This window comes from Grus americana, unplaced genomic scaffold, assembly GCF_028858705.1.
Source record: "Grus americana isolate bGruAme1 unplaced genomic scaffold, bGruAme1.mat scaffold_321, whole genome shotgun sequence".
NCBI lineage: Eukaryota > Metazoa > Chordata > Aves > Gruiformes > Gruidae > Grus > Grus americana.
In genome coordinates, this window is record NW_026561601.1 from 22,331 (window position 1) to 49,805 (window position 27,475).

General features: G+C 50.6%; 2 protein-coding genes across 5 annotated transcripts; both read left to right on the forward strand.

Annotated features, from left to right (window-relative positions):
- Positions 1–37: 37 nt before the first annotated feature.
- On the forward strand, positions 38–18,684 carry LOC129200571 (centrosome-associated protein CEP250-like). Its single transcript, XM_054811888.1, is given in 24 exon segments — positions 38–646; positions 1,673–1,729; positions 2,439–2,521; positions 3,537–3,702; positions 4,430–4,536; positions 5,562–5,789; positions 6,029–6,173; positions 6,458–6,541; positions 6,682–6,912; positions 8,174–8,367; positions 9,996–10,123; positions 10,328–10,497; positions 11,296–11,475; positions 11,808–11,945; positions 12,288–12,470; positions 12,844–12,987; positions 14,250–14,778; positions 14,781–15,658; positions 15,660–16,277; positions 17,051–17,206; positions 17,644–17,751; positions 17,919–17,969; positions 18,305–18,412; positions 18,415–18,684. Coding segments are annotated over 24 exon segments (4,884 nt in total). The 5' UTR covers positions 38–547; the 3' UTR covers positions 18,514–18,684.
- A 319-nt stretch (positions 18,685–19,003) lies between these two features.
- LOC129200570 (endoplasmic reticulum-Golgi intermediate compartment protein 3-like) lies at positions 19,004–26,799 on the forward strand. Of its 4 annotated transcripts, XM_054811886.1 has the most exons (8): positions 19,004–19,459; positions 19,655–19,725; positions 20,333–20,420; positions 21,704–21,823; positions 23,619–23,712; positions 24,891–25,056; positions 26,476–26,533; positions 26,629–26,799. In XM_054811886.1, the coding sequence occupies exons 1-8, from the start codon at positions 19,372–19,374 to the stop codon at positions 26,646–26,648; spliced, it is 705 nt and encodes a 234-aa protein (XP_054667861.1). In that variant the 5' UTR covers positions 19,004–19,371; the 3' UTR covers positions 26,649–26,799. The 4 variants fall into 4 exon arrangements, 3 of the variants coding, with proteins under 3 accessions (XP_054667861.1, XP_054667860.1, XP_054667862.1); XR_008574990.1 differs by lacking the exon at positions 24,891–25,056; XM_054811885.1 differs by having other exon boundaries at positions 26,476–26,799.
- Positions 26,800–27,475: the final 676 nt, after the last annotated feature.

Below are 27,475 nucleotides of genomic sequence, written 5' to 3' on the forward strand. Positions count from 1 at the left end.
TCACAGAGCACGTTGTCCTGTAAATGTCAAGCTTTCTCTCCCGTACTGGGTTTCCTCTAACTGCTCGCAGTCGTTCCATCTCTCCGTGCTTGGTTTTCGTAGGAGCTTGGAACTCCTGCTCCAGTGGCAGTCAAGGGCTGAAGGTTGAGCTTTTAGCAGAGAGCCCTAGCTGTTGAGTTGGCTTCCCTGTGCGATGGACCTTTTCTCCTGTCGCTGCGGTCCCCCCCTTCTCGCCCCAGTGTCCCCATACCCCCCACCCAAGACTCTGGTGTCGGGGACCGTTTCCTCCCGCTCCTGCTCTCCCAGGCGCTACAGGGAGCGCTTTTGGCCCCCAACGTTCTACGGGGCCGTTAACAGTCTCTGAGCAGAAGTCGCTGGAGCAAACGGCTGCCGGGGCGGCCTCTCCCCCGCGGCAGCAGCGCAGCCCGGCGCGGCACCCTCAGCGAGAAGCGAGAAGGGAATCGCTGCCACAGAGCGGCCCCGAGCGAGCCCGGCCTGTCAGGCGGCGGAGCCCCGCGGGCGGCGGGCCCGGCTGGCGAGCGGGGGCATGGCGGCGCGGAGCCAGGCCTCCCTGCGGCGCCGGCTGCAGAGCTCGCAGGAGGCGCAGCAACGCCAAGCGGTGCTGGTGCGGAAGCTGCAGGCGAAGGTAAGGAGCGGGGGCACCTGCCCGGGGGGGAGCTGCCCGGGGACGGGCCGCGGTGGCGGGGCCGGGGTGCCCGGGCCGCCCGCGCCGCGCTGAGAGGGGACTCGGCGGCGGCGGCGGCGGCGATCTCGGGGGGCGAACGCGCGGCCCCAACGGCGCCCTCCCCGGGGCTGCTGCGGGCGGGACGGCGCCGAGCCCGGAGCTCGGGGGAGGCCCCGGGAGCCGCCCTGCTCCGCCCGGCCTGCTGGGCGCCGTCACACACACACACACACAGACACACGCCCCGAGCCCCTCGTCAGGTCTCTCCCGTCCTTAACTAAAGATGCCGGGCTTGCCAACGCCTTTGTTTGGCCAGGTGAGCAGGGGGCTGTCCCAGAGGTAGGAGTCAAGCCGGCGGCGGTGGTTTCGCGTGGCCCCGGACAGAAGCAGGCAGCTCTGGCCTGGTCGGCCCGGGGCGCAGGAGCGCCGGCAGCGAGGAGGGTGCCGGCCCCGGGCGGAGGGTCGGGGCAGTGTCCGACGGTGGTCACGGCGTGGCTGGAAGCTCCTCCTGCTTTCCTTGCCCGTGCTTGTCTTCTGCAGCTGAACAGACACCCGCGTTCTGCAGCGGCTGTGCAGGGCTGTGGTCAGAACTGACTTGACTTGCTACTTAGTGAAACGCAACTTGCAAAACTCATTTCTCTAACTTCAAGGACCCGCTGGACCTTGAGCCCGTTGGAAGGACTGATCTGGGGGACGTAGTGGCCATAGGCCAGGCACGGCTCTCTAAGGCGCTCTCGTCATTCTGTTTGCCACCTCTGTCTTAGGATGAGCAGATAGCAGTGCGTGTAAAAGACACCCTGTCTCCTGTATTCTTTAATCTTAGATAAGGTGAAGCTTCCCTATGTCGTAACGACTTCTTGTTGACGGGATCGGCAGCACTGTGAAATGTGCTCTGCTTGGGCTGTCAAGACCTGCAGAAAAGCGAATGCAGGAGGGGCCGCGTCTGCTACAAGCCACATTCGCTCACCTTCATTCTGTGTGCCCATCTAGGTACTGCAGTACCGGACTCGGTGTCGAGAGTTGGAGCAGCAAGTGCAAGCAGGAGGGGTGAGTGTGCAGGTTGCTAACTAACGATAGCGTACGTAGCATTCGCTACCGCAGGCAAAAAGCTCCCCAGAGCAACGGCAGAGGGAAACAAGCGTTTGCTGCCTGAGGCTTTAAAGAAGCGCTGCAAGGCTGCCCGGCCGTCTTTTGTCCAGCTGCCGTTCTTAGAGCAGCCAGTAATCCCAGAAATGCCGGCCCGGAAAACCCGATCAAGAAGGATTGTAACGTTGTGAAGGAGTGCTTTATTGCTGGAGTAAGGTTTGTCCTAGGTCTCGGGAGAGGGCTCTACTGCCTGTTAGGTTCTGTGGCTGTCTCTGACAAAGACTTGGTTGAAACATGGCGTGTTGGAAGGCAAGAATGCTGGCGTTCAACATACAGAGCTGGCTCTGTGCTTTTCCTTCTGCTTCACGGCCAAAGTCAACCTAGGAAACGAAGGGTAGGAGAGTACTCCCAGGCTTCAAGTCTGAGTGAGCACTGGCGGTCATGAGCTGAGGATACTTAGCTGTGAGAGTGCAACGGCGGGAGACTGAGGAGAGCTGCTCACGCTGAGTAACACCCTTCCCCTCCCTTCCTCTCCCTAGTCGTGACACTGTTAAGCCTGGAGGAAGCCACGAGCTCCTGAGATACCAAAGAAATGGAGGGGAAAGCCACGGATGCTAACAGTAGTGAAGGGTCCACAAGAATTTGACTCAGCATTTCCTTTCTTCTTAAGGGATCCCTTCCAGGCAGGTGGGAAGCCAGAGAAGCCCGCGACCGGGAGAAAGCACTGCTTCAGTTGGAAGAGGAGCATCAAAGGTAAAAGGAAGAAGTGTTAACCTCACACATGGTATCCTGGATGCTCGCGGAAGCGAGGGAAGACCTGTCAGCGCTACCTGGTCTCCCCAAGGGAAGCAGTCGGGCAAGCCGTTTGGAAAGGAGAAAGGTCCACAATCTGTTCTGTGCCACAGGAATAGTGGTGTGTGCCGAATGGCTCTGTTTGGAGCGGGGGGTTGTTCTGGGTGACCTCCAAAGGTCCCTTTCCAGCCTAAATTATTCTGTGTCTCAGTCGGTGAGCTGCTCAGCAGAGCCTGGGTTTAGGTTGAGAATCAAGCCCCGACATGCTGAGCATTCCGTGGCGCAGGAGTTGTCCTCTTTGGGTTCGCTCGAATAGCATATCCTGCGCTTGGATCAGAGCCTTCCAGTAGAGCACTTGGCACCACAGGCATCTTCTGCCGCATTGCTTTCCCTGCTTTTCTTTTTCCCTCGGCCCCAGAGATAAATGGTGTGTGGTGTAAAAGGCACCTGTGTGCTGTGTTACGTATGTTGCAAGCTAAGGTGGGAGAAGCCCAGCTCCTGTTTTGATCCAGAAACTGAGTTCTGTGCTTGTTCGCAGGGCAGCGGTTCTCTCCATTTAGTTCATGAATTTAGTTTCCTGGGTGGGATATTAGCCTGTGGTCCCAAAGTCATTAAGCTGCAGTGCCTGACCTCTCAGCTCTCAGTTGAAAGTTGCGCATCAAGCTGTTTCCCCTCTGTGTATGGCGCTGTCTTTGTGGTGTGCAGTTTACTGGATCAAGAAGGTGGGGGTCTTTGCTACAGGTCTTACACAGTGTATAGGACAAGGACAGGGAGAGGCTGAACGGGAAGGTGAGGGCAGTGCTGGGTAGAACATGAGTTTGCCATAGCAGGGAGATCTTTCTTAATCCTAGAAAGCACTTTTCCTGCCTCTCGGTTTGACAACCAAGTCAGCGTTGAAGGAGCTGGAAAAGCACGGGGATGCTGCTTGTGGATAGCAGTTGTGCCGTGACCTCATCGCTGTTTCTCCTTTGCCAAGGTGTGAGACTCTGGCCGAAGTGAACGCTGTCCTGCAGGAGCACCTAGGTAAAGCGACTGAGGTTAATTCAGCCCTCAAGGAAGATGTTGGGAAACTGACGGCGGATTGGATGAGGGCCCGGGAGGAGCTGGAATTGAAGGCGAGCGAACGGCGCAATGAACGTGAGGTAAGGATAGGCTACGGGAATGTCAGACGTGATGCCCAAGCGGAATGGGAAGGCATTTTATTTCTGGCACGGAGGACTTGCTGTGTGAAAGTTGTGGCTGCCTTGAGGACGTCTTGGTGTTGCCTGGCCAAAGACAGGGGTGTGAGATGGAGGAGGGTCAGCAAATCGTGGTGCTGGAAGACGCCCCCCCCGGCTGTGACCATACTGCTCAGTCTTCAAGGCAAATGCTTGCTGCTGCTGGATGCCGCAGGGCAGTCAGACGTGAGCGCTCGTCCTTTTAGTAGTTCCTAAATCTCTGTCGACAGCAGTGGAGACCGGAGAGGTCTGTGTCTTTTCACATTCAGAGCAGCCAACCGAAGAACAAGACAGGCCTCCCTTACCAAGAGTGTCTTGCAAGCAAATCTGACCCTGGTCTTGGAGGGGCTTGTTTTTGTCTTCCTCCACCAAGACTGTTAGACATCTCTGCAAGGCGAGATGACAAATCATGATCGGTTTGCTTTGCCGATACCCACTCCTGCAGGAGAAGCGTGGGTGTTTCCTTCCTTGAGGTCAGGTGACGAGTCTGCTGGGGGATGCTTCTGTGGTGCCTCTTCGGCCCTTGATACCCCTGTTGGAATTGTTATGAAAGGAGACCCGGTGATGGTGGTTGTACTCTCTCCTATCTGCACGACTTGCAGAGTGACGGCGAAGGCTGAATTGGCATTTCTTTTTGTCTTTGCATGTTTAGCTTTATGACAGCTACTTAAAGGGTGAACGTAACCGCCTACTCAGCCTGTGGCGTCAGGTGGTGACCTTCCGCCGTCACTTCCTGGAGATGAAGACTGCCACTGACCGGTGAGTAGAAGTTAAGGCTGGATCCCTTGCAGGAAAACTGTAGCTTCCCTTCTCACCTGCTTTTTGAGCCTCGATGTTACGTTAGTTGCGGCTACAGATATGATTTCTCCTTTGGTAGCCTGAAGCCATGCCATTAAGCGTGCCTTAGGCTGTTTTCGGAATCATTTTGTTTGATGCTGGTTTTCAGATAAAACCGAGGGGCTCGGGCTCTAAGCAGTGCAGAGGCCCTGAACGGATGAACTTGACTGTGGTGCTGTTTGGGCACATTAACACGGACACAGGCGCACGTGGACACATTGGAAGAGCCTCACCAAAGCTGTGCATGCAGCACCTAGCGCGGTCCCTTTTATAGAGTGACGAAAATCTGCCTTAAATCTCACTTGCGTTCTTTTCCCCCTGCTCCTGATGGGAAGATCATTCATGGATACCTGTTTTTGTCCTTCTCCTTTCCAGCTTACATTTATTCTGGTCAGTTTGCATCCGCTTATGCCTCTACCAGCATTGTTGAGAGAAAGGATAGCTTCTCTACCCTGTTACTGCATTTGTCCAATTTATTTTGCTTAGTTTGATACCTCCTTTTTAGGATTGCTTTCTTGTTCTTGGGCTCTCTGAGGTTCCTTTCTCACAGCTGCAAACAAAAATCGTGTAGCCGTAATAGTACGTTCTTCTGGTGTCAGCATGCAATTTCAAACGCTGGGTTACCGTCAGCCATTTACCTTATCTGATGGTAAGCTTTCCTTAATGTGTAGAGTATGCCTGAGCTACTAGTTAATCCTTCTGGCTGTGCCATCGATTTCTTCTTATCTCTGAGGAGAAAACAGAGTCGTTCCTCAACCATCAAAGAGACCCGTTGCTCAACTCTCAAGATGCGTCCTGATCCCAAAGTGTCAGATGAATGATTCGTCCCCGGTGAAGATGTCATCTTTCCTGCCAGCTTTTACGGTTGCACAATTCCGTGCTTGAAAAGTGAGTCAGCTGATAAAGATGGTGGTGTGAACGTTCTCTCTTTCTTTATTCTCCTTCAGAGATTTGTCAGAGCTGAAGGCCGAGCAAATGAGGCTTTCTGGATCTATACTTGTAAACTGCTCCCGCCTAAACTCCGGCATGCAGCGCTGGGAGTCCGTCCCTCTGGGTAGACCTGTCCTAAAGGATCAGGCGCAGCAGCAAGCGGACCAGGAAAGAAGCCAGAGGACTTGGGAAGTGATGTGCTTACAAGCCAAGGGGGACCCGGAGAAGGAGGAGCTTCAGGACAGGTAAACGTGTTTTAAACTTTGGAAGGAGTCAGCATCCCTGGAGGTCTTTAGAAGACATGTAGATGTGGTGCCTGGGGACATGGTTTAGTGGTGGACCTGGCAGTGTTAGGTTTCCGGTTGGGCTCGATGATCTTAAAGGTCTTTTCCAACCTGCATGATTCTGCGATGCTATGCTCTTGGTTTTGGAAAGGAGAATGTTTTCACACGAAAAACTTGTTTGTCCCTTCCCCTTCTCGTAGACTGAAGGACTTAGCTGCACTTGAAGGAAAACAGTCATTATCACAGAGTGAGTTGGTAGTCGCGAGAGAGACACTGGAGGAATGGCGTCTTCAGAGGGATCTGCTGAAGCGCGAGAAACAGGAGCTTACAATGGCCCTGGAAAAGGTATGGTCACCTTACTCCTAGGCAGCACTTGTGGGAGAGGGAGTTGTGATAGCAGGACCGCCACCGGTGCTGTTTCTGGCAGTAGAAGAGAGGGACAATGTTGTTCTCCTTCTTGGAAAACGGTGATCGGATCACACAGGCTCGTGGGTGTAGTCAGTCCCCAGGTGCCTGCTGGGCACGCTGAATTGGGAGTATGTCGGCAATGCGAAAGGGGATCTGGAGTCGCTGCTTGAAGTCAGGGATTTTCCTGTCTTTGTTTTCATGTTGTTCTGCTGTCTCTTCAGGCAGAGCAGTCAGTAGCAGAGTTGACAGGGGCTCTGAATAAGCTGCGTGCTGAAGTAGCTGATCTACATGTTGGAGCCGCGAAGGTGAGCAGTATTCATGAAGCTCTCGCCTTGGATAAAGTGCAGCTGAAGAAACTTGTGTTGCTCCTTTTTCTGTCCAAGCCAAACCTTCTTCATAGGAAATCTTACTGTATTTTATTTCCTCTGTGCTTCTGCGATTGTAGCTGGAGCAAGAGCACGATCTTCTGTCAGGTAAAGTGGCCGAGATGGAGAGAGCAAAGATCTCTGACCAGGAGAGGCTGAACCTGTGTGAAAGAACAAACGAAGAGCTCTGCGCAGAGAAAGCCCGCCTGGAGCAGCTGCTGAAGAAAGCAGAGGAGCACCAGGAGGGGCTGCAGGCAGAGCTGAGGATGCTGGCAGAGGAGAAGGCAGAAACCCAAGATAAACTCAATGAGGTGAGACCAAAAACCTAGTGCTTTCCGGGTGGGCTTTTGGCTGCTTGGCTCAGCGGGGCTCTGTCTGTTGGATTCTGCAGTGTTTTTGTCAAGGAGACGCTTTCCATTTGTTCGAGCCTAGAGAGCGGGACAAAGCTGCAAGTCAGTGTCTGCTGTCTTGTACTGCTGAGAATGGGAATGACGTCCTGACATTGTTGAAGTTGTCTTGCAAGCCATACACGCAGCTTTGAATTGCTCGAGCCTCTTCAGGCCTTGAGGAAGAGGATGAGAAATAGGCCGTGTGACTCTGGACTACCTGATTTTCAGTACAGTGGAAAAAGAGCTTGGGAGAATCGTATCGCTGGAGGAGACTAGGGAGTTTGCCATCATTTCAGTGTCAGTTTCATAATGTACAACCTTGGGTATTACGGGATAACTTTGAGAGGAGAATTGTTTGTTTCGGATGGTCTGTTCTCTGCTAGACAGTCTTGGTTTTCGAGTCCGTGGTATGTTTGGCAAATACCCAGCAGAGGTGTTATACTGAAGACAAAAGCTAAAAAAACATGGTTACTCTTCAAGCTTGAATACCAGCAAGGTATATTAGACGACTTCTTTGTGTAAGACAAGGAAACAGTATTGTTGACGTGAACTCCTGTACCAATAGAGTCTACCATCTCTTTGGCCACATCAGCCAGACTTTCATAAATCACTAACTGATGCTGCCACCACGAGGGCTGTTTCCCTGACAAGCGTCGCCTCATTGCATCCAACTGCTTTACACGCTCAAGTAGGGGACGCTTTGATCTTTTCTTTTTTTTTTTCTTTTTTTTTTTCTTTTCTCCCTCCCCCCCCCCCCCCCCGAAGGAGAAAACGTGTATTTTCACTTTCTTCAGCAAGCCAAGTTGCTTCTGCTCAAACTTTCCTGAACATTTCCAGCAACAACTTGAATAGATTCTTAGAGCATTTTAGTTTGCAAGGGGGCAGTTCTGGAAAAACGCAGTGTTTTTGCATGAAAACACGTAGTCTGGGGTATGTAGGTTTGTCCTGAAGGAGCTGTCCGGACCCCGGCAACCCAGTAGGGCCTTACGCGTCGCTTTCAAGTTAACAGTGCCAGCGCCTTCTGGCAGCCCCGGGTATTAGTGCGGTATAGAGCAGATGCTCTGAAGCTTTCAGCCCAAAGTACAGGAGCTCCTTCTCCTCGAGCTGATTCAGAAGTGGCACTGGCTGGCTCTGCATAGAAGCCCAGAGAACGGACTCTAACTGTATTTTGTCCCGCTTTCAGGTTTACCGCCAGCAAGAGTCATCTAGCAGTGGTCTGGAGCAGTTGCGCCAGGAGTCCTCTCGCCAAGGGCATGCACTGGCCAGGGTGTCCAAAGAGAAGGAGTTGCTGGTGCGTGAGAAGGCTGCCCTAGAGGTGCGACTGGCAGCCGTGGAGCGGGACAGACAAGGCCTTTCAGAGCAGCTGGCAGAGGCCAGGTAAAGGTGGGGAGGAGACCCTAAGCAGGACGTTATTTCATGTCTGGAATTATAAAGGTGGTAATCATTACACGAGGATTGATTGCATCCAGTGCTTTTCAGATGTTTTCACCTTCCACGGGCAGAAAATGGAGGAATCTTGAGAAAAAACCCCAAACAGTATCCCATGATTTGAATGGTATTTGCCTGAGAGCTAAAGCTAACAAAGCTCTCCTGAGCCTTGGGCTCGCGTTTATGCCCCTTGCATGTTCCTCTGTGAAATCCAAAGCAAGCCAATATAATTCCTCGGTATCTGGCACCTTGGCTCTGCATTGAGTAATAATTAAACCACGCAGATGTTTACTGAAGCCTGAAGCTTCTCTCTGGGTTTGGTTTCTTGTTCTGTGCATCGGAACACAGATCTTTCCGTATCGAGTAGTTTGAGGTGGGATCTTCAGACTTCAAGGCTATTACACGCGGTGCCCAGTTATTGGGCTGTAGCAACTGTTCCTGCCAGATGTTGCTCTCAAGAGCCTTTTGTTGTCGCAGTTTGGGACTCGGTCTTTTCTGTTCCGTTTTAGAGACTGACTTTGATTTATCCTTAAAAGGGAGCGTAGTGGCTTTGGACTGCCAGCGACTGGCGTAATCAGAAATGTGTGCTTGTTCTCCTTCCCAAAGCTACATCCTCCATTGTCCATCCAAGTGGGTGAAATCCTACATTTGTGGGGTTTATTGTTGTACCACTCGGGTGCCCCTTTCCCCTGAGGGACGTTAACCCTGATTGCATCCCTGTACGAGTGAGGCAGTGCTGTGTATTGTAGGAACCCGGCAGGCAGGACGCCGGTTAGATCAGGGAGGTGACTGCACCCCCTGGTTCCAGAATCCTGTGTGTGGTACGCAGCAGTTGGCTGAAGTCTATGGATGCAACAGTTTGCCTCTGCAGTACCACAACTTCCGTTTTAAAGAGCGACCAGTCATTTGCGCTACCGCCTACTTAGTTAGCAACGCTTAAAGAAAAGTAGCAAGTTTTTCTCTTGAACTTGCAACAGTTTAAACTGCAGGATAGCTGCCTCTCCTTTCAGGTAGCCCTTGTTCTGATAACATCTAGTTGAAGTTTCTTACAAATGCTGCTGCAAGCATGAGATTTTACTACGCCGTCCGATGTCTTTCTTTGGTCCCTTCTGAAGATAGGGAGTCTGGAAAATGACCTACCTATACCTACACTGCAAGCAGCATTAAAACGTCACGAGTCAGCCAGGGAAATACTCTGATTCTGTCCCCCTGCAGAGCAACTTGGAAGTGCAGATGAGAGGAGGAGGGCTGTGAGCAGAGGCTGGGCTTTGGCTGGCACAGACTTTGTGGGCACAGCTACCCGTGTGTCACAGATCAGACACCAGCAATGTAAGATTCGGCCGTTGAGATCAAATTCGGCTGGGCTTTCTGAGTTACCCTAGGTCATCCGTAAAGCCTGGGCACTCCCTCGGAGGGGCCTGCATTGCTGCTCTAAATGGCAGAAGTAGGCTTTCTGTATACCACTTTCCACGCAACCGTGCTCAGGAGTGGGGATCTTGAACCGCTTCTTGCTGGAATAACTGCCTGTGGGTGTCAGGAGCAAGAAACTCACTTCTCTCCGTATTCTCAACTTGCAGGTCAGTGAAGGAGACCCTGGAATCCAGCCTGTTTGAGGCTCAGCAGCACTCATCTCAGCTGGAGATCTCCCGGCATCAGCTTGAAATCCAGCTTCACGCAGTCGCGCAGGCCAAGGAGGTGATCCAAGGTGAGAGCCTCGTGTGCTTTGTTTCTGGTGATCCCCCTGCCTACGAAGATGGTATAAAAACAGCTGTCTGTCCGCAGTGCTTCTGAGGAGTGAAGGAGCTGGAGACAGATCCCTCCTACACTGCAAGTCAAATGGCTTGAGGTTAGTGAAGTCAGAACCACTGTCTGCGCAGGCCCTGAATCTTGCCGTTTGCCGTGTTTGCAGGGGAAGTGAAGTGCCTTCAATGTGAGCTGGAAGCGGAGAGATCTCTAAGGAGGCAGGAACGGGAGCACATGGCACAACGGCTCTTGCAGACAGAACGGCAGTATGAGGCTGCCCTCAGACTTCGGCAAACTGATCATGAAGCGGAAATGAACAAGCTCCTGCAAGACCTGGTAGGAAACAGTACGCTTTTGAATTCTTCCAGCAAGCTTTGTGGGCTGGCTTTAGAAGGATAATAGCCTGAGTGTGGCTGCCTGAAATGGCAGCAACCATCTGTCGCAGGCCGCCCATTGCGGCCAGGCAGCAGAGCCAAGGGCTTGTACTTGAAGGCCCGTGAAGACCCAGCAGACTGTGCTGGGATGGTCGATGCAGCCACAGATTCAGTGTGGGCGTAAGACGAGTTCAACAGAAGGTTGGGTGGTCCCCCCCCAAAGCCTGGCAGCCCAGGGGTAGGATCTTAGCAGACTCCCGTCTGCCGTGAAGTAGACTCCTAACATTCCCGCCAACTGCAGTCACGGGAGCTTTGTTCCTTTCTTTCTGTCCTTTCATGGTTGGCAGAGGTCTTGTCTTTGGGCTTAAAGCGTATGGAACAGGCCCCTCATTCCTGGGGCTTGAGTTCGTGGCCTGTCTTGTGGCTAGGGCGTCGGGGTAGTGGCCTCCTTCTCACCCTGCAGTCCATCTGCGCCTTTTCATTGACGAGAACGGAGTTGGGCTTTGAAAATAGAGACTCTGAGAATAGCGAGAAATCCCGAGGAGAGAGGTGCTAGGGAACAGGCAGCCACCAGAGAGGGGAAGGTAACGTCTCCTCTTCCTCCACCTGCTGACCCTCCTTTTAAGTTCCTTGGTAGGACATGAGTTATGGAGGGCACAAAGCCACTGCTGTGCACTGTTGAGGTGGGGGTTTGTGGGAGGGAGTATTGTGAGGAGCTTGGCTGGGACTCCATCTTGAAGTCTTTTCCTCCCCTCATCAGGCAAGCGAGTGGGAAGGGCACCATTCAGAGCTAGAGGAGATGCTGGAGCGATGGGAAAAGGAGAAGGCAGAGACAGAAAGGGAGCACGAGAAGAAGCTGTTTGATATGAAGCAGAAAGTTGCCACCATGCAAGCTCAACAAGAGGAGGAACGAACGAGAGTTGAAAATGCCAAGCAAGAGGTAAAGGCCGTGAAGGGGGAATTTGTGTGGGTTTTTTTACTCTTCTGGGCTCCTTATTGGCAGTGCTTCTCTGGACACTGTGGAAATGCCACACATTTTTCCTGTTAGGTGACTAAGAGTTTGTTGGAGAGTCAATCACAGATGGACCGTGGATGGACCACGTTTTTGCTGCCAATCTCACTTAGGAACCTGTGCCTCCAAGGGGGCAGATAATGACCCAGGAGACAAGCAGCACGGTGCTTCGAGAACGTGGGAGCCCGTCACTCTCTGAGTCTTACCACACAAGTTTTGTATGGGAAGTTTAAAGCCGTCCTCTCTTTATTTCTGTGCAGGCCCCGCCAGAACAGGAGCGTGAGAAGAAGAATGCTTTCCTAGAGACGCTGCTCCAAACTCGGGGAGAGCTAAGAGAAGCCTGCCAGCAGCTGGAGCAGCTCAGGCAGGAGGTGGAAGAGCGGCGAGAGAATGGGCAGGTCAGTCTGACTGGTAGGGTGGGCTGAAGGAACAGGCCGCTGGCAATTGGACATAAGCTGAGAGAAGCTGAGAGAGCCAGGAAACAGAGTGAAGGGCAGGAACAAGGGAATGAAAGATAAGCCCTGCGCCTGGGGAGGCAAGGCCTACTGCAGGCACTGCAAGCAGCACAGAGCCCGGTAAGCGCCAGAGATCAGCAACAGCAAGGAAGGGTTACAATGGAAGCAGAGCTGGGTGGAAAAGCAGAAAGAAGTGGCTGAATGAGTGTGATTTTGAGAGAGAAGGAGAAAAAAGCTGGATCTGATGGCAGGTCCCGGTAGCTTGCTCTCCATTTGTGTTTACAGAACATCACGGAAAAGCTGCAGGCAGAACTGCAGGAAAGTCAGAGTAAGATCAAGGCCGTGGAGAATAGGCACAAGGAAGAAATGCAAACCGTCACAGAGGAAATGAACAGCCTTCTTCAGCAGAGGGATGCTCTACAAAAACAGGTGACTGAAACGGCCATAGCTACTCCGGTCATCAAACAGGTGAAGTGTCTCTCCACTTCTTGCCTTTCCACTGCAGAGCAGCAGGCTGGTGGGGTAGTCCCTCTGACTGCCATCATACTGTGGTCTCCATCTCAGCTGGTCTGGAGGAGACTTTACCGGCCAGCTGAATGGACAGATGGGCTAGTCCTTTTGCCTGTTTGCCAGCAATCATCAGAATGGATTTCTGCTGGTCTTGGTTTTTAAGGTGGTTTTTCAGATGAACGTGGTGACCCACTGAGCTTTTTAAACAAGTCGGCTGTATCCATTGTGAATCTGGTACTCTCGTGACAGGGTGAAATTTCAAGTTGTTCTTTCCTCACAGTACATGATACGGCTGACAGTGACAAGCCATAGTCTTTGACTGCTTTGTTAGGTTTTACTTGTGGTGGAAGAGTTGACATCTCAGCTAGCAGCCTCCGAAGAGTCTCTAAAGGAGGAGGCCATGCGTCTGCAGCAAGAGGTGGCGTCTTTGGAGAGGAAACTCGAGAGCACTGAGAAGCAAAGGAAGGATGTCCTGGTGAGGCTGGCAGATGCTGCAAAGGGCCATTTCTTACCTATTTTTTGGCCTTCTGTTAATAGTTCTAAGGAGCAACTTTTTCCGGTGGAGAGCTGATTTTGGGTGGTCTTGTACCGGTTCAGTCCAAATCTGAGCAGACACAGAGTACGCAAATGCTGACCAAGTTTCCCTCACTTCCCGCTTCCTTCCAGTCACCGTTCCTTGTTTCCCAGACGTTTGCTCTCCTGCCAGGCCATGTAGCTGAGTTAGCAGGGTCATCGCCTTGGGTAGGAGAGGACAGTCCAGAAAGGAGAGGTCGTTAAGATGACCGATAGCACAAACTATGTGGAGAGACCGCTACAGGAGCAGAAGAGTGTCATTTATACCAGCGGTTGTTTTCTGGTTTACCTTTTCCAATTGCGTTCTTCTGAATAAGCAGGGAAAGATGCTGTAGTCATGTAAAAGTCAGTTATGATTCAGGGTGTCTGTTTTCCTCAGTGCTGATGATTTCTGCCCTTGAACCTTTAGTCAAAGGAATTTTCAAACTTGTCTCTATTTACATTGCATGGTTTGGGCGATCATTGGTGTCCAAATCCATATTTAGATTTCCAAATATCTGTATCTGGAAAAAGGGGTGAGGAGGCAGAGTTAGCTAATAATAGAAAGCTGTTCAACATTGCCCATCTGAGAGCAGACAGTGGGGGAAAAGAGAGATATTTGAGAAACAAAAGTGCTGATCCAGATCCATAGGAATGCCTGCCAGGGGAAATCTAGTCCCGATTTCCAACAGTGGGAATGCCAGCCCGTCACCTGACCGTTACTCCTTCCAGAGGGGACAGCGGGGTTCCAGAGGGTGGTACCATGAAAACTCCACACAGTAGAGGCCCAAAACCCCCCCAAGCCCCCCCAAACCAAATGGAAATCCCATGCTGGGGTTGTTCTCTCTTGCCTTCCTCCCTAGCAGAGACAACATCGTCATGGCACTGCCTAAATCATGCCTGGTCTGGACTTTAGATCCTGGCTGCAGTTCTGGCAGCTCCTCCCCAAAAGAACACGCTAGAGCTAGAAGAGGCTCAGAGAAGGGCAAACAGGAAGATGGGACTGGCTGAGTAAGCTGGCAAAGACGCAGCCGAAAGGGTGGCGCAGGCAAGGTCTACAACATCCCGAGAGGCAGGGGGAGGGGGGGCAGCCCTTGACTGCCGCTGGAGCAGGAGTTCCAAGCTACTACGAAAACCAGACCTATATGGATGGAATTATTGAATCTTTTCCTCGCTGTTTTGCAGCATGAACGGGACAGGCTGCAAGCAGTTAAAGAAAAACTGGTACGAGAGATGAAACTTCTTCAGGAATCAGCCACAGCCTCTGAGACCCGAGCAAATACAGCAACGGATACGAATCACTGCCTTGAACAAGAACTTCAGACTGCATTGTCTGTCTTGAAAATGAAAACCGAGGAAGTGGAAACGCAGTGGGAGAAAATGCAGACGCTCCAGAAAGACGCGGCACAGGGAAAAGCTTTGCAGGAGACTCTCCCTCATCTGACTGCCATCCTGTCAGAGAGGGAGGGAGAAATGAAGTTGTACCAGGAAGAGGTGAGAACGCCGGAAGACCAGCAAGCAATGCAGAAAACTACTCTCGATCAGGTTATTAAGGACATAACAGAGAAAAACCAGAAGATGGAATCCCAGCAAGAACGGATACGGGACCTGGAGAAGCAGCAAGAAAAACAAAGGATTGCTGTCAGCAAGATGAGCAAAGAGCTGGAAGAGAGAGGCCTGGAGATCAGATCCCAGCAAGAACGGATACGGGAGCTCTAGAGAAGCAGCGAGAAATGCAGAGGACTGCTGTCAGCAAGATGAGCAAAGAGCTGGAGGAGAGAGACCGGGAGATCAAATTCCAGGAGGGGAAAATAGCGATTCTAGAACAAGACGGTGCATCACAAGTGAGAAATCTGCGGGTGGATCTTGATCATCTGAAAGGAACCTTGGAGGAGAGAAACTTGGAGCTTATGTCTCTGACTCAGCAGATCCAAGAACTGGAAAGGGAGAGAGAACAGGTGAAATCTCTGCACGCAAGCCTCGAACACCTGAGGGCCGCTCTTAAGGACAGAGAGAGCGAGTGTGATTCTCAAAGGCATCAGTTAAGACTCTTGCAGCAGTACAAGGAGCAGCAAGAGGGGTACCTGCAAGAGCTTCACGGTAAAGTAGAAAAGATGACACTTGCTTTGTCTCAAAAAGATCAAGAGCTTGAGTCACAAGAAAAGCAAATCCAGGAAGCTGAAGAAGTCACGGAAATGCAGTTAAGGACTGTCCGTGACCAACTGGAGCAGGCCTTAGAAGCCTTAAAAGAAAAGGACAGACTCATAGACACCCAAAAGCAACAAACAAGGAGCTACGAGGGAAAACCAGGAGAACAGCTGAAGGTCTTACGCAGAGACTTAGAAGACGCTACGGCAATACTGAAAGAAAAGCATTTCATGGTTGAATCTCAGAAGGAACGGATTGCGACCTTCCAAAAAGCAGAACAAGACTCTGGAGAGCAGAAGGAAATTCTGCAGCATCTGGAAGCGGCCCTAAAGGAGAAAGAGCAAGAAATTGTATCCCTTAGAAAGCCATGTGAGGCACGCAAGGAACAGGAGGAAAAGCACGGAGCTGAGCAAACAAATCTTCAAGGGACAAAACTGACTCTGAAAGGAAGAGAGAGAAAGAAAGATAGGGGTTCTGGAGGAGGCTACCTCTAGGCTTGAGACCAAGGCTCAAGGTGAGCAAAAAGAGTTAGAAGAGGAAATAAGAGCTCTTTGGGAAGATCTCCAGCACGTTCAGCAGACTCTGGCAAGGAAGGATGAAGAGATCGAGTACCAGAGAGACAGAGTCAGGTATTTCGAGAAGACTCTGTCAGGGAGAGAACAAGAGCTTAGGCGGCAGAGCGAACTCCTGAAACAATTAACGTCAGCTTTGCGATGGAAAGATGAGGGGGAGACCCTACAGAAACAAATCCAGAAACTCCAGAAATGGGAGGAAGAGGAAGCCGAGAAGAGGAGGGTTCTCCAGGAGAGAGACCGTTCCTTGCAAAGGCAGAAGGAGCTAACCCAACAACTGGAAGATGAGCGGAAAGCAAAGGGGGAAGAATTGGAGCGTGCGATTGCTATCTGGAAGCAGACTGAAAGCGGAGAAGTCAAATGGAAAGAGAAGGCACAAGCACTGACTCTTGCCCTGACCAAGAGTGAAATGGCCAATGGGACTCTGAGGGGAGAAATAGCCGTCCTGCAGAGTATGGTTTCAGAGAGGGACACGGACTGGTTTCATCACGAGGTAGGCAGCGTGATTGATCATCAGTCAACTAAAATGTCTATAAAGGATTCTAATGACGGTTCCCATCAAGATATGGGAATTTATGTTCCTGTCAATCTATGACCAGCTTGGCCACAGAAACTATGGCTGCAGCCAGCAGGCTTGCCTGTCTGTGTAGCTCCGGCCAGAGACCATTCGCCTGCTAGAATGTTTTCTGTCCAGCCCAGAACTACTGACAGAACTACGGAGCTTGCTGTTAAAATTAACTCCAGGCCAAAAGCTGGGGATGGCTAGTTGGTTCTCTCCTATCTAGGCAAGCTTAGCCAACATGTCGTGGTTAGAATTTGGCGTGGAAAGGAAAGGGCACCGTTGACCAAACTAATGTACTAAACTTAGTCGAATTTTATAACGACGGCTGGAGAGCAGCTACGCTGATGGTGCTTAGAGGATGCTTTCAGACATGTAGATTGCTGAGGTACAGCTTTTCCAGTGTATTAAAAAGAACGGAATTCGTCCCGCCGCCTGATCGGGTTAAAGGCTTCGTTGCGCGTTCAGAATGTACTTGTGCCGCAGTCCAAAACGCATGAGGGCAAATTTGTGTGGATTTCTCCAAGGTGATCTGGAGGGGCCGCCCTAGGAAGAGAGTGTGTTGTTTTGGCCTGTGGAGCAGGAGGAGAAGAAGGGACTTAGCACTGTCCGTTCCTGGGTCTGGTCGCTCTCCGCAACGTGTTGCTTCTGGCCCTTCTAAGCTTTCTGTGGCACCAGCTCTCACAATCTCCTCTCTGTGTACCCAGCAGGCTACTGCAGAAGGGGAGCAGCTCTCCTGGCTCTCGGAGAAGAGACTCCTGTCGCAGCGGCTGGAACGTCTGCAGCGAGCAGTTGCAAAGCTGCAACTCGAGAAGACGGAGCTGAAGCAACTCAACGCTGAGCTCAGGAGGACTCTTGAGCAGGTGAAGCAGGCTTTCGCTGCCTCTGCAAAGCCTCACGGTCCTCTGGAACACAACACATTTCCACAGGCAGCACTTTGGCGTCCTCTGCTTGTTGCCTTCCCTCTCCCACTTTCCCCTGCGGACACTGGCTTTTGTATTTTCTCTCTCTTCTGGCACCCTATTGCCTTCAGAAACGCACATTCCCTCCGGTACCACCCTTCTTGCCCCAGTGTCCCCCTACAGACACATTTGACACTCTTGTGGCCAGGAGCTGTTTCCTCTTGCTTTCTCTTTCTCTTCCATAGTCTACGTCGAGTAGTCCTTTTTGCCCCCAACCTCCTCTGGTGCCATTAACAGTCTCGGAGCAGAAATCTCCTTGCCATGGTGTCCAGAGGTGCTGTTACTCCTTGTTTGGTGGCAGCACGTTTCCGTGACCCTTTCTCCCATCCAACGCGCAGGTGGAATGGGAGCGGAGGAGACTGAAGAGATATTGTAGAGGTCGGTCGCTGCCAGATGCGTGCGGCTTTTCTCTCTCTGACCAGCACAAGGTGCCTGCTTCTCGACAGGTGAGAACAGCATCGTACTCGGTGGGAGGAGGGTCTGGCCATACAGAGGAACAATGGCAAATCCCAGCGGCAGCAGCCCCCCAGGACACACCTAGTAGAGGTCGAATAGAGACCATGGCCCTGGCCAAACCGGAGACCAAAAAGAGATCCTTGCGTTTTCTTCACAGGAGGAGTCTCACACGTGCTGCAGTTGTCGATTAGCTGAGTTGCAGAAGCAGGTGAGGAGTGGGAAAGCTCTCATCAGTAGCTGCTGTGGCCGTACTGCTGGGCACGACTTCGCACCGTGCTACAGCCCGAGTTTGGTTTGGCTGTCAGGAAGCGAGTGCACCGGGCAGTGGAAATTGTCCCAGTGAAACTGGAATTGTTGATGATCTGAGCTGAGTTCAGGGCGCCTCTGGGACTCTGGGAACCTGTTGCTTCCCCTTCCACAAGGACAGCGTGTTTGTCAGGGCTGGAGTTAGCGGGTGCGTCTTCCCTGGCAGCCGGTACCGTGGGGCTACGGATGGTCCTAACAGCGTGGGCTTGTCTGAGCTCGGCCTTTTGCCTCTTTCAGGTGTCCCTTCTGCAGACGCAGCTGGCACAGGAACGAAAATACAAGCAGGACTATCCTGAGTGCTGTGCAAAGACCAGCCAGGAGCTGTCAGACCTTCACCACGAGCTGTCTCTTACTCCTTAGCAGCTGTGGTCAGGGAGCCCAAAGCTGCTGTTTTGGAAGCAGAGACTGGGAAGCTGGGTCAGCCTCTGAACCTTCTTTTCCTGTAGAGGAACAGCTGCTGCATCACAGGGTTCCTGTCCTGTGCCCTTCCCAGGAACGAATTCTGTTTTGCTGCGGGAAATGGGGGTGCATTTGTTCTGTTTGCATCTGGAAGCATCTCCTAGTGACAGTGGTTTTAAATGCGTTTTGGTTTTTTTAATAAAGGCAATTTTGCAGGAGTGCCCTTTTTCCGTAGGTGAAAGCGAGTGCTAGGTAAATCTGTGGCTTGGGAAAAGATGCTCCTAGTTTTTGACTTGCACAAGTAAGCTATGACGACCTGCGGTCTGATTTCACCTCTTGAGTTCATCGCTGTTCCCTGCGAGGAAAGAGGGAAAAGGAGGTGTTCTCAAAATGAAGGGGTGGCGAGTACCCGCCAGGGATGGCAAGTGGGGCAAGAGAGTGGGGTTTTTTTTCCCTTCCGTCCACGCTTCAGCACAAAAAGCGCTGGTGCTCTCCCAAGATGCTTTGCTTTCCGCTTTGTTGCTGCGACAGCCAGCCTGAGGGCCGGCTCCGTCGTTCTCAAAGGGCATTAGTAACAACCTCCAGACCTTCCAAAGGCGGAGGCAACGGAAGGGAGGGGGAGGATGCAAAACCGAGTGCAAACTGCTCCCTACCAGCAGCTTCGCCTCGGTATCAAGCCCTTTGCAGCTGAGCGATCTCGGCACAGCCAGCGTCTCCTGGGTACCCTTCAAAGGCCCGTGCGCCGTCAGCACGGAGACTCAGTAGAAGGCGAGGCGGCAGCGAGGACCTTACCCTAGAGGAGCCCGGGAGCCGCAGCCCCTCCCCGCCAGCCCCGTCGGCCGGCTTCGCGCCGCGGAGCACGGGCGGCCCCGGAAGGCGGATGTGGTTCCGGGTGGCGCGGCGCCATGGATTCGCTGTGGCGGCTGAAGCGGTTCGATGCCTTCCCCAAGACCCTGGAAGATTTTCGGGTCAAAACGTGCGGGGGCGCGCTGGGTGAGCGGGCGGGGTGAGGGCGGTCGGGGGCCGGCGGCAGGGCGCGGGCCTCGCCGTGGTGCGGCGGCCGGGGCGACCTTGCGGGCCGGCGCTCGGTAGCAACTCGGGGCAGTGGCGGGCGGTGTGAGGCGGGGTTGAGGCGAGGCGGGCGGGCGCGACCGGCGGGACTGATGGCGGTTCTCGTCTCCCCGGCAGTGACGGTTGTCAGCGGGCTCATCGTGGTGCTGCTTTTCTTCTCGGAGCTGCAGTACTACCTCACCAAAGAGGTGAGTAGCGGCGGCGGGGGGGCCCAGTGGTGCGGGGGGAGCCTGGCCCCCCCCCGTGCTGCCTCCTGCTCGCGGTGCCCCGGCGGAGAGGCTGCCCTGCGGCCCGTGGCGGCCTGCTGTGCCCCCGCGCTCCCGCTGAGCCGCCGCCTCCTCCGGGCTGCCCGTGCAGCAGCTTCACCCGCCGCAGACAGGTTTGGGTTTTTTTTCTTTCCCCCTCCTGGTCGCCTTGGCGATGGGAGCGGGTCGCCCTTCCCCGAGAGCCGCTTGGTGCCAGGGCTGGCTGGTGGCCTCCGGCACCCTGTGGCAGGAGAGCGTCTCAAAATCTCTTCTCGCTATCTCGGCTCTCAACAAGCACAAAATACAAAGCAAAGCAAAGCAAAGCACCGCGGGACCCCCTGTCCCCACTCCAAACTCTGAGATTCCCAAAGGATTACTTTTTAGAAATGGCAAACGCTTACCTATTGTGGAAGGTGCGGGAGGCAGCAGCTCAGGTGCCTGACAAACCCCAGGTCTTGAAAATGAGCTCCTGAGCCAGAGCAGTCGAGGGAAAGAGGCCTTTTGATTTGCTTCCAAGTGAAAGACGACTGTGTTTTTTCTTTGTTTCTAGGTTCACCCGGAATTGTACGTTGACAAATCGAGGGGAGATAAACTGAAGATCAACCTGGACGTTATTTTCCCACATATGCCTTGTGCTTGTGAGTCAGATTTCTGAATGTTGGGGATAGTTTTCCTACTTGCCAAGGGCCCGAGAGGCTCAGTGTAGCATGGTGCTTCCAAGTGCTGCTTGGGCCATGGACAGAGAGGAATTGATGATCCCTTGTGGTTATGCAGAGATTCCAGCCAGGCCTGCTGGGCATTCAAGCAGCGCTTCCAAGTCAGGCAGCATTACTTTTCGAGTTTATAAATGAGGCAAAGGTATAAACCCACTTCCGTTTCTTACGTTGTGTTGTACTTTGTCAGGGAGCACACTAATACTGAAAAAGCTGGCCCGGAGTTCACTTGGGACTCAAGAGTTGACTGTGGTGGTGGTGTTGCTGAAAAACTTTAGAGCCTCCTTTGGAAGTTACTTGATGAAGCACAGCTTTTCCATGATTTTAGTACTGAAATTCTGGCTGTAATGCCAATGCCATGTGATAACCTTTTTCCAAAATTTTTTAAATCAGAAGGAGCGTTAATAATCTGATTACCTTTTAACTAAACTCAGAACAAAGCAGCAGTATGAAGTGACGGAAGATGTTGCAAGTCTTCCTGGGTATTACTGCTGTGCCTGTTATCTGACTGCGCACTAATCTTCCCTGCCTCTTGTTCTGTTGTCGTAATTCTTTTGGGTAATGCATTGGGCTCTAAATGTAGTGAGTCTGTCTTCCTTCTGACCACCCAAGATACTATTGGTCTTTGCCTTGCTCACATTTAAAAGTGTGTGGGAAGGCCAGAGCGATGGGAATCCTCGGCTGTTTTGTGCAGAGAAGCTGTCAGTCTTCTAAGGGAGCGTGTAGCCAGGAAGTGCATCATGGAGTTTTGATACCAGAGTGGGCCCACAGACCTTCTCAATCTTCTTTGTGAAAAGGGATCAGAAGGAAATGTGCTGATGTTGAAGGGGGAAGGGTGAGGGAGTAGAGGTAGGAGGCAGCTTTCAACCAATTAACTCCTGAAAACGGTTGTGGTCTTTAAGGGGTTTTGTTTTGGTTTTTTGCCCAAAGCACATTATTTCTCAGGGTAACGCTTTCTGTGGCAGTTGGAAACAGTCCTTCTTGTCCACCAAACCAAAGCCCATGTTTGGCAGGGTCATTTAGGGTGCTGCAATGTGTGTTTTATTCCCTATAAGTCCCCATCCATACGCACTCTTCCAGGTTGGCACGTTCTTATCCCCCTCGCTGAAAGATTCTGTATCTTCACTGGTTGAACGCTCTTCCTCAGCCTGCCGCAGGCCGTAACAAATGTGTGTTTATTGACCTTTTTCCTTGCTCGCTGGTTTCAGATTTGAGCATTGATGCCATGGATGTAGCAGGAGAGCAGCAGCTGGATGTAGAGCACAATCTGTTTAAACAACGTTTGGATAAAGCTGGCAATCGTGTGACTCCAGAGGCTGAGCGACATGGTAAGATGCTATTCTACCTTGGCTACGTAAACCTCTCCTCTGTGTTTTTTACATGTTATGACTCATCGTTGTACTTTGATACAAACAAGAAACGATTCTGGCAAAGTGTTGCGTCTAACCGTGATACTGTCTTGACTGTTCCTTTCCAAAACATGAGCTCCTTCTTACCTTTTCTGGGAGGTAGTGTAGTTCTACGTAGCAGCGTGAACTAAATTTGTTGATTTGTATCACTCAGATTTAACTTCTCTGTTCTTGAAGTTGAAAGGCTAACCTAAGCCAAGAGCTGAACAATTGGCAGGTATGAGAGTTTCTCCCGTTTGTCGTGGGAATGTGGTGGAAGTGTTCTTACTGTTGTGTCACTTAGCAGCCTCTCTGAATAACTCTTGTATTCAGAGGTTGTGACATTTCAAATCTAGTGTCTGGGGACAAAAGCATCTGTTCCGTATCTAGTTCTCAGTTAACACATGTAGGCCTCCTGCCTTGCTTGTATTGCCAGTCTCCATCAGGATTGCTCCATCTGAACTGGTTGCTCCAACTCCTTATCTAATCAGTGGAGAGGAAGAGAAACTTGTAGGACGCAAACTATCTCGCCTAGAAGAGGTGTTTTAAAATAGATGGGATGTGTTGCATGCAACAAGCAATTTCTTCTGCTGTCTGGAAGAAGCACGCGGCTAGTTCGGTTTCCATCACCCATGTTGCAAGTTAGATCAGAAGTATCCACCCATCTTCATTAAACTCTACGATTATCAGTTCCTATTAGTAACACTGACATTCAGTCAGTTCTTTAAACGGCAGCTATAGCAGTATTGACCTTAAATGTAGGAAAGCATACCCAAATTTTGTGGAGTAGTATCTGGAGGCTTTTCCTAATCGTAGTTTCATTAAAATAGCTTAATGATTTCTTGGTAGGTTGCATTCTGTGCTTGGATGTCATCTTATTCGTTTCCATTGAATGACAATAAGTGATTGAATTCTTTATTGGTGGTTCTTATCGTTTCCTTCCTTTTAATGTGGACATGTTTCACACTGCATATGTGCATGCAAGCTGAGGACCATGTTAACAGGAGGAAACCCCACATGTAGAGCTTTATGTACTGCAAATTCTTTGTAGTCTCTCAGCTGTGTGCATTACCTCTGGGTGCTGTCTCTGAGACAGCTCATCAGGCAGCTACTGATGATGTTTAAAAAACTGTTCCTGGTTGCTGTATCTTGAAAGACTGCTTGTATTGTACAGGCGTTCTTACTGAAATGGTGGGAATCATGGCTTTGACAAAGCATAGCAATTATTCAGCTGTGTTCTTCCCAATGCTATCTTTCAGTGTGGTGACAAGATTAAAAGCCGTACCAGTTTTTATGATGAATTCTTGAGTGCACATCCAACTACTTTGAACGTTGTATGCTTTAGAACGCAAGTCTTGCACAGTTGTTTAATAATGGGTATATTTTCCTGAAAGTTTTTATTTGCTTGATCATAACTACCATAAAGTATTTGATGAAAGAAATAAGATTAAGGATTGATTTTCATGCATATTTTGTACTTTCTAACTAAAATCTCTTCTTTTTGTGGCTAATACGAAATACAGATGTCTTTTATACTCACTTCTGTGCACCTGTTACACCTCCCAATCTCAACAAACAAGGCCCTGATAACGTTTTATCCCGTCAGCAGTGCCTGACTGCAGGATGCGCAGCTTCCGACACACAGTCGTTGCAGTTACTGGGTGTCGAACAAAACAAGAGTACAAGATAGCATTTCTAGACATGCCTCATCACTTTGCCTCCTCTTTTGTCTTAGAGCTGGGGAAGGAAGAAGAAAAAGTGTTTGATCCAGATTCTTTGGATGCCGATCGCTGTGAGAGCTGTTACGGGGCAGAGTCAGAGGACATTCGGTAACCTTTACATCTTTTCATATCTTCTTAGCATTTGAATTCAGACTGTTCTGTTGCGTGCATGGTTTTTTTCCGAAATGTCTATGAAGGTCTGTGCAATGAAATCCTCCTGGGCACGTGTTCCGAGAACAGTGAGAACTGTTGTGGTTTTGGTATGCTTTTGGAAGCGGCACTCCAGATTGTTAAGAGCGTGCAGAGTTAAATTGTCTAGTTTGTCTGCACGCCTGTTTAAGGGCAGTGCAAACTGCACTACCTTTGCAGTAGCACAAAGACTGTATCTCAGCAAACTGCATCTTTTCTGGGGTTATTTGGTGTCCAGAGGGGAGCTGCGTAAATTATTTCACCATTGCATGAGCTGTCTTGGAATAAAACCTAGTTATGGCTTTGCATCCTTTGCACTGCTGCTGCAAGCTTCGCATCCTTATGGGAGCAAAGACCAGATGTTTATCGCTCACACAAACAGTGGGTGTCATTTGGTGTTTCTCATTCCTCCTACCTGCAAATTCCTGTAGGAATGGATCCGTGATAGGCTGCAGGTTCTGGACTATCTTTCGCTGTTACTGTCTCTGTAGCGACTTGGTTTGTCCCATCTGCCAAGTTGTGTGCTTCCCTGTAGATGTTTCCATCTTGTGGGATTCATGACTGCAGCCTTCAGCTTTCTCTTTGGTCCAGCAAAACACGCAGCCAAGACAGAAGACTGTTCTTTCCCGTGACCAAGGTGTTACCCAGAGGTAGAAAAGCAACGAAGCAAGTTTACTGTTAACCCTCCCTCCAATGCTGACAGTCTTGCCCTAAAAGCAGAGGAAAGGAGGAATAGAAACAGGCAGATGCTTTGTTCACAGGGAGAAGTTCCAAACTGCTCAGAACTGTGGGACGCTGGTGTCATTTTTGTAGCAAGTTTCTTTGCTACAAATTTCTTTGTCTGAAAGGACAGGCAAAGCCCTCTTCAGACTCCAGCACTGCATGAAACCAGCTTGCATCCTCATGCTGAAATCTCAACAAGTACATCCAAAAGCTCGAGCTCCTTCAGGAGTGTTAGGTCAGCTCCCGAGGTCTGGTCCCTGATGTTTGCTGTATCACTTTGTTGGAGAAAAATCCGCCACGAATTCAAGTCCTGAGCTGGAGTGTCTCTTTATAGCGATAAAGGTGGTAAGATGATGGTGCTTGTGCTTTTGCAGGTGTTGTAATACTTGTGACGATGTCAGAGAAGCATACAGGCGGCGAGGCTGGGCCTTCAAGAACCCGGATAGCATAGAGCAGTGCAAGAGGGAAGGGTTTAGCCAGAAAATGCAAGAGCAGAAGAACGAGGGCTGCCAAGTGTATGGTTTCCTAGAGGTCAACAAGGTGAGAGATGGGTTTTGCTGTGAACCTGCTGCATGGTGGTGCTGACTGTGAAAAGGCAGAATTGGGGCGTTCCTCTCCTTTTCCAGCCTTAGGTGTTCACAGGACTGTAATATAACAACCCCTGGGCTCAGCAAGGTACTTGTGCCCGTAAAGGAGTTCAGTAGGAGAGTCAGGAAAAGCAGTGGGAAGGGGCTAATGCTTTGTTTCATTGTGTGGGCTGGTAGGCAGCCTGCCGGCTGGAGAAGCTTAGCTTTTCCTACTGTCTAGTGAGTCTTTTTGCCGAGGTTTCTGGAGGAGGAGAGGCAGCTGCTTTGAGGTTAGATTGTCCCACCTGCCCTTCTGGTCTTAAAACAGAGACCACTAGTGGATGCTGGAGGTACCAGTAGCCAACACTTGCCAGCAGAGGTGCCGGAGAGAGTGAAATGTTATCCTCTTTAGAAAAACAGCGGAAGCAAGACTGTTGGAGTTGGTTGACAAAGCTGAAAATGCTCAGAGAGGTGGTTGTTGCAACTGGTGTAGGAAAACGTAGTACAAGATGTACCAGATAACTATGTGACTACCCTGTCATTTGGTGTGTTAACAAACCCAGAACACTTGGATGTGCAGGTTACGTATCCAAGTACATTCTAGAAGTCAGGCCCAGGCTAATTTTTTTAAATTTTTTTAAATTTTTGATTCAAACTCTGGGGGTTTTTTGCATCTTGGTGTACTCTTCTTGGAGACCACATTCTCTATTTCTGGAAAGTAAACCTTTTACTCATGAAGCCAGACATTGTGATTTGAGCATCATCATGGGTACCGAACCATTACAGGACCCTCTGTCACATTCAGATCCTCCAGGGCAGAGTGTGTATAATTGCTAGTAAGTGTCAGTGAGGATTGGCACCTGATATCCACATCCCTTTCAGATTCCAGGATGAAATTTTAACAGCCTTTGTCTTTTGGGGTGTTTTGGGGCTTGGGTATTTTTTTTGCAAGTTCAGTGCTTTATTTTTGTGGGTTTTGGATGCAGCTTATTTTCATGGACGTATACGTAGGATTGCTGTTTATTGTATTAAGTTTTTTTTGTTACCCTGCTCAGTCTCCCCCTCAGTTACTTTCTCCACTTCTTTTTTGTGATACGTTTTTGTATTTTCTGCAGCAGCAGTCAGTTCCCTCCCAATAGACTTAATTCTTTCTTCTTCCCATTTTTATGTCCACTGAAATAATCTACTTAGAACAGTTAATACCAACATCAGTATGTAATTATGGCTTTCCACATGACTGCCTGTGAGGAAGAGAGGAAATTCATATCTCATGAAAGTGAGGTGCTCGGTGTATATATTGTTTTAAACAAAAATGTAAAAATCTAAGCACCGCTGCGACTGATTTATTTATATAGATTCAGACCTTTTAATGAAAGATTTCTGTCTCCCACAGGTAGCTGGAAATTTCCACTTTGCACCAGGAAAAAGTTTCCAACAGTCTCATGTCCATGGTAAAGTATTTTCTTTTCCTGCTTATTGTGACCTTTAGCTTCCAAGTGTATCTGACCATTTTCTTTGAATGTCTTTGCACTGCTATCCATAATAGCGATGACACTGCTGCGGTGAGGAGGGCATTGTTGAAGTTTTGTTACAGAGGTTTAGAACCATCGTGAACAAATAGAAGTGTTTTCTGGAGGTGCTGCCACATGGGTGTGGAAGAACTTGGGAGGAGAATGTTTATGGGCAGTCTGACAGTCTCACTGGTTCCACAGAACTGCTGCTCAAGTAAATGGTTGGAAGGGACCATTAAAGGCCATCTAGTCCAACCCCCCTGCAATGAGCAGGGACATCTGCAACTAGATCAGGTTGCTCAGAGCCCCGTCCGGACTGACCCGAGTGTTCCAGGGATGGGGCATCTGCAACTTCTCTGGCAACCTGTTCCAGTGCCTCACCGCCCTCACAGTAAAAAGTTTCTTCCTTATATCTGGTCTGAATCTACCTTCTTTTAGGTGAAAACTATTCCCCTTCATCCTATCGCAACAGGCCCTGTTAAAAAGTCTGTCCCCATCTTTCTTATAAGCCTCCTTTAAGTACTGAAAGGCCACAGTCAGGTCTCCCTGGCGCCTTCTCTTCTCCAGGCTGAACAAGCCCAACGTTCTCAGCCTTTGCTCACGGGAGAGGTGCTTCAGCCCTCAGATCATCTCCGTGGCTTCCTCTGGACCTGCTCCGACAGGTCCATGTCTGTCTTGTCCTGAAGACCCCAGAGCTGGACACAGCACTCCAGGTGGGGAGTTCTCTCTTGCTTTCCTAGTTATTCATAACACATGATTTCCCTTTTTCCTAACCTTTTTCTGGGCAGTGTTTTTCATGGCACCAAGAAACAACCAAGGAGTTTTCTCAGACCCGTGAGGAAAATGGGACATCTTGGAGCCTGGTCTTTCTTGTACATGAAG